The sequence below is a fragment of the Castor canadensis genome, chromosome 10, assembly GCF_047511655.1.
Source record: "Castor canadensis chromosome 10, mCasCan1.hap1v2, whole genome shotgun sequence".
Taxonomy (NCBI): Eukaryota; Metazoa; Chordata; class Mammalia; order Rodentia; family Castoridae; genus Castor; species Castor canadensis.
The window spans coordinates 59,530,238-59,544,341 of NC_133395.1; the positions used below are offsets into that span (position 1 = coordinate 59,530,238).

The 14,104-nt window shown below is 36.2% G+C and overlaps 1 protein-coding gene across 2 annotated transcripts in view; it reads left to right on the forward strand.

Moving 5' to 3' along the window:
* The window catches only part of Lrrc63 (leucine rich repeat containing 63), a 60,115-nt gene that overhangs the window by 12,812 nt on the left and 33,199 nt on the right, over positions 1 to 14,104 (forward strand). For both annotated transcript variants that reach the window (XM_074043370.1, XM_074043369.1), the window contains 2 exons: positions 442 to 492; positions 3,862 to 4,019. In XM_074043370.1, the coding sequence (XP_073899471.1) occupies positions 442 to 492; positions 3,862 to 4,019 (209 nt within the window). The remainder of the gene's footprint in view (positions 1 to 441; positions 493 to 3,861; positions 4,020 to 14,104) is intronic.

The following is a 14,104-nucleotide window of genomic DNA, read 5'->3' on the forward strand; positions in this document are numbered from 1 at the left end:
TCAGATCTTGGTCTCTAATAATGGAGTAAATTAGAGCAAAGGGGAGAGAAGAAATTTAAGCAAGTGGTTCTCTTTTCCCTGGCTTTTGGGGTAGAAAGACAGAACTACCTTTCTTGTTTACATAACACCTGATCAGAGGGCAGTAACAAGAATTCTGACCGTGCAGATCTACCAAACTGGGTACCCCATCCAAATGGTAGTGATGAAAGCCAATAAGGAAATTCAAAAGTTCAGAAAAACTAATATAAAGGATCAGTGAGGATGAACAATAGAAGGTGGTTTAATAGAATGCCAGTGCTGATGGATGCCTTCATGGATACATTTCTATGAACCATCCCAATTTGTTAAATGATGAACAATGATAATAAAGTCATAAGACTCTCAAATGAATTTCCACAACTATCCAAAAGTTGTTTCTTTTTCTTTCTTTCTTTTTTTTAGAAAGTCTTGCAGAAAGTAGAAAGGCAGAAACTGTCCGAAGACGAAGTGAAGGTAAATGCTAGGTATACCAGCATTTTTTAGAACTATATGTAAGATCATCTCTCTGTACAAGTATTTGTAATTTTTTGTTTGTGTATATATATGAGTAATTCACACGTCTCACCTCATTTTCAGTTTCTTAAGACATTTACTCAGCAATTATTTTTAAGTATTAACCATGAATCAAATGTTGTACTAATGTTGGAAATATAAAAGTTGATTTATTCTTTTTGCTTATTTATTTGTTTGTTTTGCGGTGCAGGGGATGGAACTCAAGGCCTTGCACATGTTAGGCAGTACTCTTCCACTGAACTACCTCCCTCCTGAAAACTGATGCATTCTTAATTTGGATGGGCAAAAACAAATGCAGGCAGACATGCATTACTAAGAGTTAACTACATGCCACATGTTGGACACTGTCCTGGCAGAAATGAATGAAAAACCATATATAAAGACCTTGCATTTATCTTTAACAACAAGCTCATGAAAATATAGTATGTGGCAAATAATTTATAATAATTAGGCACACAAAGAGAAAGACAAAATAAATGAAAGCTAGCAGAAACATACACACAGGAGTGTTAGGTATTAGAATTATCACATAGATTTTTAAATAACCCAAAGACTTCTGGTTCTATCCATGACTGAATAACTTCTATTAGACTAACCTTCCAGCCAAAATCAACTACTAAAGCTGCCAAAGTGTACGTAAAATGGCCCTTAAAGGCACCAGAACGTAAGCAATGGAGGTATGATTTCAGTGGCTACAATACCTGAAAGAAGGGAAACTCAAAGTGTAAATAGCCCCACCTCAACCTCAGTGTTTTGCCTGCTGCCATTTGTGCTGTGGGAGAATAGAGTCCAAGTAGAAGGTGGTAGTTTTAGTGGGTTGAGGACAAAGACATCAGGCTTCAAAGCTGCCAGGGTATTTGAGACTTGGAAAGCAAAATCTTGCAGAAAACTGAAGGGAAGTGAATCTAAAAACCTGAATACAAATTCCCTTAAAGATGCCAGCTGATTTCTAAGCTGTGCACTGGCAAGCCAAAATTTTGAGAAACACAGCAGAAAACAGCCGAGAAGCTAAGGAATTGGGCATAGACTTTTACTGTTGCACAAGAGACGGGTATGGAGTTCAAACTCTGCCAAAATAGAGGGGCCTTTGTGAGCAAGCTGGGATTTTAAATGAAGACCCAGAGGACCTATGTATTAGGACTAAGGATGATGTAGAACAAAACTAAAATATACTAGTCCCAATAAAGCTCAAAACAGGCCCTGAATAAATCAAAGAGATACTTTCTGACTGATTGAAGACAGCCTAAAACTTGTCAAAGACAGAGAATTATCCAGTCTTCTTAAAACTGTTCCTTCACAAGTTCAGCATTCAGTTAAAAAAAAAAAATCACAAAACATCAGTGTGCTGGAGGATCAAGAGTTCAATGCAAGCCTGGGCTCCATAGCAAGGGCCTGGTCTCAAACAAAACAAAACAAAATCCTTTAAAGTCTGAAAACAGACACAACCCCATAGTTGATTCAGATATTATAGTTTCAGACAGGGGTTTAAAAATAGCTATGATTATTGTCTTCAAGAAAATAAAGAAAAGGTTAGAGAATTAGTTTAAAAATATGAGTCAAGGGCTGGCAGAGTGGCTTAATTTGTAGAACTCCTGCCTAGCAAGTGTGAGGCCCTGAGTTTAAGTCCCAGTGCTGCCAAAAACCCAAAACAAAAAAGTCAAATAACATTCTAGAATAGAAAAAAAAATAATACAGCATATTAATATTTCTCTCTCTCATATATATATATATATATATATGGGACTGGGGTTTGAATTCAGGACCTCAAGCTTGCAAAGCAGGCACGCTACTATTTGAGCTACACTCCAGCCCCACAAATTAATATTTTAATAGCTGTATTTAGCAGGAGACAATACTCCAACCATAGGGCTTTCTGAGCCCACCATTCCTCCCAGTCATTTGGTATAATTTTCTGTGACATGAATTAACTTTTGGGTCTCCTCCCAATTATAAGCTTAAACAAACTGTTTAGCCTAATAATGATTTCTGTTATTTAGTTTCTTTCTTTCCCCTCCTCTGGTGATACTTGGGTTTGCACTTGTGCTTGCAAGTGCAAGTGACTCTACAGCTTGAGTCACTCTACCAGACCAGTAATGAATTTCTGATGTTTCTTTCATTGGACAGTTAAAGACAAGTTTAAAGATCCTCAGATCCTTTAGAGATCTAACAGTGAATTTCTAATCATTCCCTCTTTACTACTCAAAAACCAACTGCATGGCTTTAGAGCCTGAGGGTGGGTGAGCAGGGGCAGGCCACAGTCTTATGTCTTAACTCACTTTCCTATCCTTCTTGCTCTATTCCCTTTCCCAAGAGCAGGTACCTGTATATCATGTCATGCATATTTATTCTGTAGTTAACTTTCACATCTATTGATTTGAAATGGGCAGTCTGTTTCAGAAATTAAAAGCTGAACATTTTTATTGTGGCTGTTCTGAAATACTTTATTTCCACTTACTGAAGCAATGATATACGAATTATTGAGATTTTAAAATATGTTGCTGCAAGTAATTCAGCAAGAATGGTTGCAAGTTTAAAATATATTTTTTAAAATGTCAAAATATTTTTCCAGCCACAATTTGGTGTATGCTTGCATAAACCTTTTTTTTTTTTTTTTAATGATATACTGAGGTTTGAACTCAGGGCCTACACCTTGAGCCACTCAAGCAGACCTTTTTTCTTTATGATGGGTTTTTCTTCAAGATATGGTCTTGCAAACTGTTTGACCAGGCTGGCTTTGAAATGTGATACTCTTAATCTCTGCCTCCTGAGTAGCTAAGATTACAAGCATGAGCCACTGGCACCTGACTTCCTTTCTTTTTTTTCATGGAATCTACAAACTGAAAATTAAAATTACACAGGGCATTTGAGTCATGCATCAATCATGCCCCTTGGGAGATGATGTCTGAGTTATGTTCTTATGATGTCCTTTATTAATTCTGTGAGCCAAACAGTTGTTTATGTAATTTGTGAATTAATAAAATTTTTCAAGAAAAAATTTACATTCAATACAAAAAACTGAGTTTGACAGATTTTAAATTAGTCAGGTAGAAATCTATGACCAGAGATTTTATTTTTGAAAGACAATTGCACCATGTAATATTTAAAAAGGAAAAACCCCAGAGCAACACCCAGTTTGGCAAACAGAGCAAGCTGTGATTGTGTGGATGAAGGATGTAGGAAACCGTTTCCAGAGGATGTATGTAGCGAATCTTTTTGGTAACTCATTTTTATGGTAGCTTAAGTGTCTTAACTACCACTCTAAGCAATAACACATTTAAGTTTCATGCTTTGTTTTGCTTGTTTATTTAGGTTTCAGTAAATATAGAAAGCCAGAACCAGAAGGACATATTTTACGTGGTGAAGGTTTTAGGACTGTGGCGGCAACACGTTATGAAACAATAATGGCAATGGTCAACCTGGCAACAGCCAGCTGCCAAGTGCATGGAAGAAACGCACTTAGTCTTAAGGTACGTAGAGCTTGTTAACAGCAAGGTCATGCTGTGCTGTCAGTCATCTTTCAGCTTCCTAACGCAGGTTAGTTTCCATGGTTTTGAAGGAGTCTTTCCTACTGTAATAGACATTTCCCAGGAACATCTGCAAATTATATTCTTAAATCTATCTGTCCTAGTCTGCCTTCAGCCCACCAGCTAAATTTAAAAAGATGCTCGGATCCAAAGCAATTACAGTGCTTTTTTTCATTACTTTAGCCCGGTTAGAGAAGTGGATTTCCAATTTACCATGTTTTTAAGTCATCAGTAATCTTTGGACCTCGTGTCAAATTTAGTACTAGGCTAGCTTCTCATGAAACATAAGCCTAGCATGATGAATAATAATAGTTCTAGTTACCATTTATTAAGCACTCACTGTGTCCCAAGCAAACAGTACTGAAACTTACAACTCTGCCAAGTACATATTATAATCTTTGCTTAAAAGATGAAAACGCTGAAGCTTAGTTACACTAATTTGGATCCAGAACTCATTGGACTCAAAAATCTATATATTTGATTAAAAAAAAAAAACCACCAGTGGGGACAATTTTGGAAGTTCCAACCAATAGCCAGTGGTGTATGCAGTACTTTTTCTATATCAGATTTAGTGGTAAATACAAGTCTTATCTTTTTCGACAGTCAAATCCCTAACCAAGAATAGTTCACCAGGTAATGTGTTTTGTAACCCAGGAGGAACCTCTATCAGCCAAGCCTTATTGGTTCAGAAGATTTCTGAGCTCATCAGTTTTGTTTTTGTTTGTTCTGAGACAGGGCATGTCTTTTCTTTTTAAACGTTTTTTATTGGCATACATTAAATCGTACAATAGTAAGCTGTCTCACCATGACATTTCCATACATGAATATAAGATGGTTTGATCATATTTGCCCCTCTATTACTCTTTCCTATCCCCCCTCTTTCTTTTCCTTTTCCCTTTCCACATTCCTAGTAGTCCCCCTTTTACTTTCCTGACCTATTTTTGTTTTGTTTTCCCCTAGTTTCCACAAATGAGAGAAAACGTGATACTTGTCTTTGTGGGACTGGCTTATTTCACTTCACTATTAATTTCCATTTCCATCGATTTTCTGGGAAATGACATAATTTCATTCCTTTTTTTTGAGGGTTTGAACTTAGGGCCTATACCTTGAGTCACTCCACCAGCCCCTTTTTGTGATGGGTTTTGTTGAGACAGAGTCTTGCGAACTATTTGCCCAGGCTGGCTTAGAACTTCTATCCTCCAGATCTCTGCTTCCTGAGTATCTAGGATTACAGGCATGAGCCCCTGGCACATGGCATAATTTCATTCTTAGTGGTTGAGTAGAACTCTATTGGTATATGTACCACATTTTCTTTATCTGTTCTTTGGTTGATGGACACCTAGACTGATTCTATCATTTGGCTTGTGGATAATACTGTGGTAGATATTGGTGTACAAGTATCTCATTAGTAAGCTGATTTTGATTTTTGGGGTATACACCCAGAATTGGTATAACTGGGTCATATGGGAATTCTATTTTTAATTTCAATTTTAACTTTATTTTTTTTTTGAGAAACCTCCATACTGATTTCATAGTGGCTACATGAATTTACATTCCCACTAGCAGGGTATAAAAGTTCCTTTTTCCCCACATCCTTACCAACATTTGTTACTTATTTGCTTGGTGATAGACATTCTGACTGGGTGGGAAGGAATCTCAATGTAGGTTTGATTTGCATTTTCCTAATGACTAAGGATGATGAACATTTTAATATATTCATTGGCCATTTGCACTTCATTTGAAAAGTGTTCAGTTAATTTGGTCATTTATCAATTGGATTATTTATCATTTGGTGTTTAATTTTTTTGAGTTCTTTACATATTCTGGATATTTATCCCCTGTCAGACAAATGTCCAGCAAAGATTTTATCCCATTTTGTAGGCTGTCTCTTCACTCTTCTGATTGTTTCTTTTGCTATGCAGAAGATTTTTAATTTGATACAATCCCATTTTTCAATTCTTGCTCTTATTTCCTGGGCTATTGGAATCCTAGTCAGAAAATCACTGCCTGTCCCTATAGCTTGATGAGTTTTCCCCTAGTAGTTTCAAAGTTCCAGGTTGTATATTAAGTTCTTTGATCTATTTTGAGTTGATTTTTGTATAGGGTGAGCGACAGGAGTCTAGTTTCAATCTTCTACATGTGGATGTCTAGTTTTCCCAGCCCCACTTTTTACTTTATTTATTTATTTATTTATTTAATTTTTTTATTATTCATATGTGCGTACAATGCTTGGGTCATTTCTCCCCCCTGCCCCACCCCCTCCCTTACCACCCACTCCAACCCCTCCCTCTCCCCCCACCCCCTCGATACTTGGCAGAAACTATTTTGCCCTTATCTCTAATTTTGTTGAAGAGAGAGTATAAGCAATAATAGCAAGGAACAAGGGTTTTTGCTAGTTGAGATAAGGATAGCTATACAGGGAGTTGACTCACATTAATTTCCTGTGCATGTGTGTTACCTTCTAGGTTAATTCTTTTTGATCTAACCTTTTCTCTAGTTCCTGGTCCCCTTCTCCTATTGGCCTCAGTTGCTTTTAAGGTATCTGCTTTAGTTTCTCTGCGTTGAGGGCAACAAATGCTAGCTAATTTTTTAGGTGTCTTACCTATCCTCATATCTCCCTTGTGTGATCTCGCTTTTATCTTGTGATCAAAGTTCAATCCCCTTGTTGTGTTTGCCCTTGATCTAATGTCCGCATATGAGGGAGAACATATGATTTTTGGTCTTTTGGGCCAAAAATCCAATTCCAATCCATTTACCAGCGAATGATAACATTTTGTTCTTCTTCATGGCTGCATAAAATTCCATTGTGTAGAGATACCACATTTTCTTGATCCATTCGTCAGTAGTGGGGCATCTTGGCTGTTTCCACAACTTGCCAGCCCCACTTTTTAAAGAGGCTGTGTTTTTTCTTTTTTGGTACCTTTGTCAAGAATCAAATGGCACTACCTTCTTGGGTGTATTTTTGGATCTTCTGTTCTTTTCCATTGGTCTAATTTGTCTGTTTTTTGCTAATATCATGCTTTTTGTTGTCATTGTTGTTGTTACTATGGTTCTATAGTATAGTTTGAAGTCAGGTGATATGTCCACATAGCTTTTTTTGCTCAGAATTGCTTTATCTATTAATATCTTTTGTGATTCCATATCAATTTTAGGACTGATATTTTTCTATTTCTGTGAGGACTGTCAATGTAATTTTGATGAGAATTGCATTGAATTTGTGTATCACTTTTGGTAGCATGACTATTTTAAAAATATTTATTCTGCTGATCCACACACATGGGAGGTCTTTCTGTGCTTTACAGTTTTCATTATAGAAGTCTTTAACATCTTTGGTAAAGTTTATGCCTAGGAACTCAAAAACCTAAACTCCCAAAGTCAATGAACCAATAAAAAAAAATGTGCAACTGAACTAAACAGAACTTTCTCAAAAGAAGAAATTCAAATGACCAAAAAACACATGAAAAAATGCTCACCATCTCTAGCCATAAAAGAAATGCAAATCAAAACCACACTAAGATTCCACCTCACCCCTCTTAGAATAGCCATCCTTAAAAACAGCACTAACAACAGGTATTGGTGAGGATGTGGGGAGAAAGGAACCCTCATTTCTGGTGGGAATGCAAACTAGTGTAACCACTCTGGAAAAAAATTTGGAGGCTTCTTAAAAATCTAAACATTTATCTACCATATGATCCAGCAATCCCTCTCCTGGGGATATTCCCAAAGGAATGCGACATAAGTTACTCCAGAGGCACTTGCACACCCATGTTTATTGCAACACTATTCACAATAGCCAAATTATGGAAACAGCCAAGATGCCCCACTACTGACAAATGGATCAAGAAAATGCGATATTTATACATAATGGAACTTGACTCAGCCATGAAGAAGAATGAAATGTTATCATTCGCTGGTAAATGGATGGAACTGGAGACCATCATCCTGAGCGAGGTTAGCCAGGCTCAGAAGACCAAAAATCATATGTTCTCCCTCATATGTGGACTTTAGATCTTGGGCAAATACAGCAATGTGGTTGAACTTGGGTCACATGATAAGGAGCGTGCACACACGAGAGGTATGGGGATAGATAAGAAACCCAAAACATGATAGTATTTGATGTCCCCATTGCAGAGGAGCTAATACAGAAAACTTAAAGCAACAGGTCAATATGAGAAGGTGATCAGGAACTAGTCAAAAGGTCAGTTAGAGATGAATCAACTTGGGATGTAACACACTTGTACATGGAAGCAATGCTAGGAATCTCTCTGTATAGCTATCCTTAGCTCAAGTAGCAAAAATGCTTTGTCTTTCTCATTATTGCTTATGTGTTCTCTTCAACAAAATTAGAGATAAGGGCAGAACAGATTCTGCCTGGAAGCAAGGGGGATTTGGGGGGAGGTGGGGGGGAGAAATGGTCCAAACAATGTATGCACATATGAATAAACGAAGAAAAAAACAGCTTATGCCTAGGTTTTGTTTTTAAGGCTGTTGTGAATGGAATTGCTCTTCTGACTTCTTTTTCAGTGAATTTGTTGCCAATGTATAGAAAAGTTACTATATTTTTTGTATGTTAATTTTGTATCCTGCTACTTTGATGAAATTATATATCATATCTACTAATCTTCTTGTGGAATATATAAGGTTTTTCAAGTATGGGATCATATCATCTGCAAACTTGGATAGTTTACTTCTTCCTTCTCTTTTATATGCCTTTTATTTCTTTCTCTTGCCTTATTGTTCTGGCTAAGAATTCAAGCACTATACTGAATAAGAATGGAGAGGGTAGACACCCTTGTCTCATTTTTTAAAGCATTTAGAGGAAATGCTTTCAGTTTTTCCCCATTCAATATAATATTGGCTGTAGGTCTGTAATATATAGCCTTTGTTTAGATAAGGTATGAACCTTCTACTCCTAGTTTCTTCAGGGCTTTTATCAAGAAGGGATGTGGATTTTGTCAAAGGATTTTTCTTCATCTATTGAGATGATTATGTGATTTTTGTCCTTGTTTCTATTTTTATGCTGCATTACATTTATTTTCTTGTCTGAGCCACCATTGCATTCCTGAAATGAAGCCAACTTGAGCATAATGTATGACCTTTTAATGTGTTTTTGAAATTGGTTTGCAAGTATTTTATTGAGACTTTCTGCAACTATATTCATAAAGAAAATTGGCCTAAATGGGACTTCATAAAACTAAAGAGCTTCTGCTCAACAAAAGAAATGGTCTCTAAACTGAAGAGACGACCCGCAGAGTGGGAGAAAATATTTCCCAGCTACACATCAGACAAAGGACTGATAACCAGAATATGTAGGGAACTCAAAAAACTAAACTCTCCCAAAATTAATGAACCAATAAAGAAATTGGCAAGGGAACTAAACAGAACTTTCTCAAAAGAAGAAATTCAAATGGCCAAAAAACACATGAAAAAATGCTCACCATCTCTAGCAATAAAGGAAATGCAAATTAAAACCACACTAAGATTCCACCTCACCCCTGTTAGAATAGCCATCATTAGCAACACCACCACCAACAGGTGTTGGCGAGGATGCTGGGAAAAAGGAACCCTCTTACACTGCTGGTGGGAATGTAAACTAGTACAACAACTCTGGAAATAAATTTGGAGGCTTCTTAAAAATCTAAACATTTATCTACCATATGATCCAGCAATTCCTCTCTTGGGAATATACCCAAAAGAAAGTGACACAGGTTACTCCAGAGGCATCTGCACACCCATGTTTATTGCAACACTTTTCACAATAGCCAAGTTATGGAAACAGCCAAGATGCCCCACTACTGACGAATGGATTAAGAAAATATAGTATTTATACACAATGGAATTTTATGCAGCCATCAAGAAGAACAAATTGTTATCATTCGCAGGTAAATAGATGGAACTGGAGAACATCATTCTGAGTGAGGTTAGCCTGGCCCAAAAGACCAAAAATTGTATGTTCTCCCTCATATGTGGACATTAGATCAAGGGCAAACACAACAAGGGGATTGGACTTTGATCACATGATAAAGCGAGATCACACAAGGGAGATATGAGGATAGGTAAGACACCTAAAAACTAGATAGCATTTGTTGCCCTCAACACAGAGAAACTAAAGCAGATACTTTAAAGCAACTGAGGCCAATAGGAGAAGGGGACCAGAAATTAGAGAAAAGGTTAGTTCAAGAAGAATTAACTTAGAAGGTAACACACATGTACAGGAAAGCAATGTGAGTCAACTCCCTGTATAGCTATCCTTACCTCAACTAGCAAAAACCCTTGGTCCTTCCTGTTATTGCTTATACTCTCTCTTCAACAAAACTAAAGATAAGGGCAAAATAGTTTTGCCTGGTAGCAAGAGGTTAAGGGGGGAAAGGGAGGGGGCAGGGGGAAGGGCGGAGAAATGACCCAAACATTGTATGCACATGTGAATAAAATAAAATAATTTAAAAAAATAAAAAATAAAAGAAAATTGGCCTATAGTTTTCCTTTGTCATTGTGCCTTTCTCAGGATAACACTGCCTTCATAGAATGAGTTGGAAATGTGACTTCTATTTGTAATATGTGGACTGGTTTGAGGAGCATTCATGTTAGGTCTACTTTAAAGATATAGAATTCAGCATTAAATCCTGCTGGTCTTAAGCTTTTCTTTTTTGGGAGTTTTAAAAAAAATTTCTATTTCTATTCTATTGCTCATTATTGATATTTAAGGTTTTATCTTCTTGGTTCAATTTTGATAGGTCATCTGTGTCTAGAAATATATCAATTTCTTTGAAATTTTCCAATTTATTGAGTATACATTTTCAAAATATTCCTTAATTATCCTATGGATATCAGTAGTTATCTGTTGCAATGTCACTTTTATGTCTCTAAAATTTTATTAATTTAGGTTTTCTCTTTCTTTTGTTTGGTTGGTTTGGATGAGGGTTTGTCAATCTTTTATTCTTTCAAAAAATCTTAGTTTCATTGATGCTTTGTTTTTTAGTTTCCATTCCATTAATGTTACTCTGATCTTTATTTCTTTCCTTCTACTAATTTTAAGATTGGCTTGTTCTTGCTCTTCTGAGACTTTGAAGTGCATTATTAACTTATTTATTTGCAATCACTCTGATTTTCATAATATAAGCACTCATAGCTATAAACTTTCCTCTTAGAACCACTTTCATTGTATCCCATAGGTTCATTTTGCCTTCAGTAGTCTTCATTTTCTTTGTTTATGGAATTTAAATTTTTTTGTTTGAGTTCTTCAATGACTCACTGATCATTCAGAAAACAGTAGTTCAGTCTCCATGTGTTTATTTTCTATAGATTCTCGTCGTTCATTTCTAACTTTACTCCACTGAGGTCTGATAAAATATAAATTACTTCACTTTTCTTGTATTTGTTAAGACTTGCTTTATGTCCTAAAATACAATCTATTTTGGAGAATGTTGTGGCTGTGTATTCTGCAACTGTTGGGTAGAATATTCTCTAGATATTTGCAGAAATCCATTTGATTTTTTTGTCTGTGTGACCTATCTGTTGGTGAGGATGGGGGATGAAGCTACTGACTATTATTGTATTAGGGTCTATCCATGCTTTTATGTCCAGTATTGTTTAGCATATATGAATATGCTTACTTCTGCTTCTTTTGGGCTCCATTTGCTTGAGATATCTTTTTTCCTATTCTTTCACTTTAAGCTGTTTTTGTCTTTGCCAGTAAGGTGTGTTTCTTGTATACAGCAAATGTTTGGGTCTTGGTTTTTTTAATCTAATCTACCAGTCTGTGTCTTTTAATTGGAGGATTGAGACCATTAACATTTGGAGTTATTATTTCAAGTTATTATTGAAAGTTATATATTAATTCCTGTCATTTTAAAATTTTTGTAGTGTTTGATTCTTTCTGAATACTGATTTGCTTATCTACTCAGCTAATGAGATATGTTTTTTCCTGTATTCTCATGGCTGTGTTTATCTTCCTCTTTTGTGTGTAGGATTCCTTTAAGTATCTTCTGTAATAAACTTGGGTGTGTAGGTGCCTGTGTAGTAACCTTCTTTGTTACTGTTTTTACATTATGACTCATCTACCTTATCTTCAAGTCCTGATATTATGTTATCAACTAGATCCAGTCTGTTGGCATTTTATTTGACTTATTGAGCTTTTCATTTCCAAGTGATCCTGTCTCTCTGCCTGCAGATCTCAGCACTTCCAAATCCTTCTTAGCAGTTAACCACCCTGTGGGAGGGAGGATCCTGGAGGAATGGAGTGATCTTTAGGACCTGATCTCAGAGCCCTCTATCCCACCTGGCAGCCAAACCACCCCAGCTCCCAGAGGCTAAGCAATTCACCAGCCACAAACTTGGAGCTTTGTTTCTGCAGTGATCCTTAGATGGTGGCATTCCCTCCTTACCAGAGGGCAGGGCCATCAGCCACTGTTCCCATCACTGTCTGAGCTCTCTGCTATTTAAAACTTGTCAGCAGGTCCATGTGAGAACCCACCCCCACTCATGACTATCACCTATCTCCAACCTAGAGAAGTGTAGCATGGTGTCCCCTGGCTCCCTGAGGTGTAATTGTTTTTGTTTTCAGTTCTCTAGAGTATCTTGGACTCAAACAATAGGTCCTCTCTCATGATGGCATCTGGGTATAGCTCTCCTACATATGGGGAGCGACAAAATGTCTTCTTTAATGTTGGCCAGCTGCACAGGAGGAGCCACTGTCACACCAGACCCCTGCAGCACATTTAAGGCTTCACCATGACCAGCCATAGGGAATTTCTTGAAGATAAACTACCCCACTAACAACAGAAAGCACATTAATCCCTTCACAAGAATTCAAATTTCTACCTGTTTTATATACCATTTTTATTTTCAGCAGGAATTGGTGTTGTCAGGATTTCAGCTCTCAGGGGTTCAATGGTTTTTTAACCTTTCAGGATTGGAATCTGGGGAGTTTTAACTTTTTGGGATTTCAATTTTTTGGGATTATGGCTTTAAGAATTATGATCCATACTAACAAAAGTTATTAAAGTTAATAAATTCGACCAAGTTACAGTTTACAAAAATCAGTGTGTTTCTATACACCAGCAAAGGAAATTTCTAACAAGATGCTCCTATTTACAATCATAGTCAACAGAAAAAAAAACAGGCAAAATACATGAAAAGATAGTTCACTGAAACACATTACCCTTATAAATATGAAAATATGCTTGACCTCACTCAACATAAAAACAATACAATTTTAAACTACGTAGAAAGCCAGACATGGTAGTAAATGCCTATAACCCAGTACTTAAAAGGCAGAGATAAGGAGATCACAAGTTTAAGGCTAGTCTTGGCTACATAGCAAGACCCTGTCTTAAATAAATAAAATAAATAAAACTATATAGAGTTACAATTTCTCCCTGAACAAATTGGGAAAACTTTGACAGAGTACCTTATGGGTGAGGTTGTAGTATTGCCATTAAAAATTCAAAATGTTGTATTCATATGGGGAGAATTTGCTGTTAATAATTAATATCCTTTGTAATTTTCCTTTAGGGATTTTCTCTCCAGAATTGTCCAGACTTAACACCATTGGCTTCTCAATTGATATATCTTAATTTATCATATAATGATCTCAGTAATTTTCCCACAGAAGTGAGTTCATTTTTGTTACTATATATATATGCTGATATAATTTATTGCTGTGAATAATTGTAATAAACAGTAGACATCTTATGATACCCTGAAGTTACTATTTGGATTGCATCCCAAAAGGCTTATTTTTAGAAAAGTATAGTATAATTTCCTTTTGAAGTCCCATGATATAATACTCAAAGGCTGTGTTGTAGTCAGGCTTTCAAATACGTCCTCATAATCTTTCAAAGTATAAAAAGTAATTCATTTTTCTAATTCTGAATAAAATCTAAAATAAACATATTCATGAGGTAATGAAAGCTCTAAAAAAAAAGTTAGTGACAGGTATTGTTGTTGTAAGACTTAATTACCACAGGCTAAAATAAGACATTCTGCTTAATAAAATGTATTTATATATATATATATGACCTAATTTA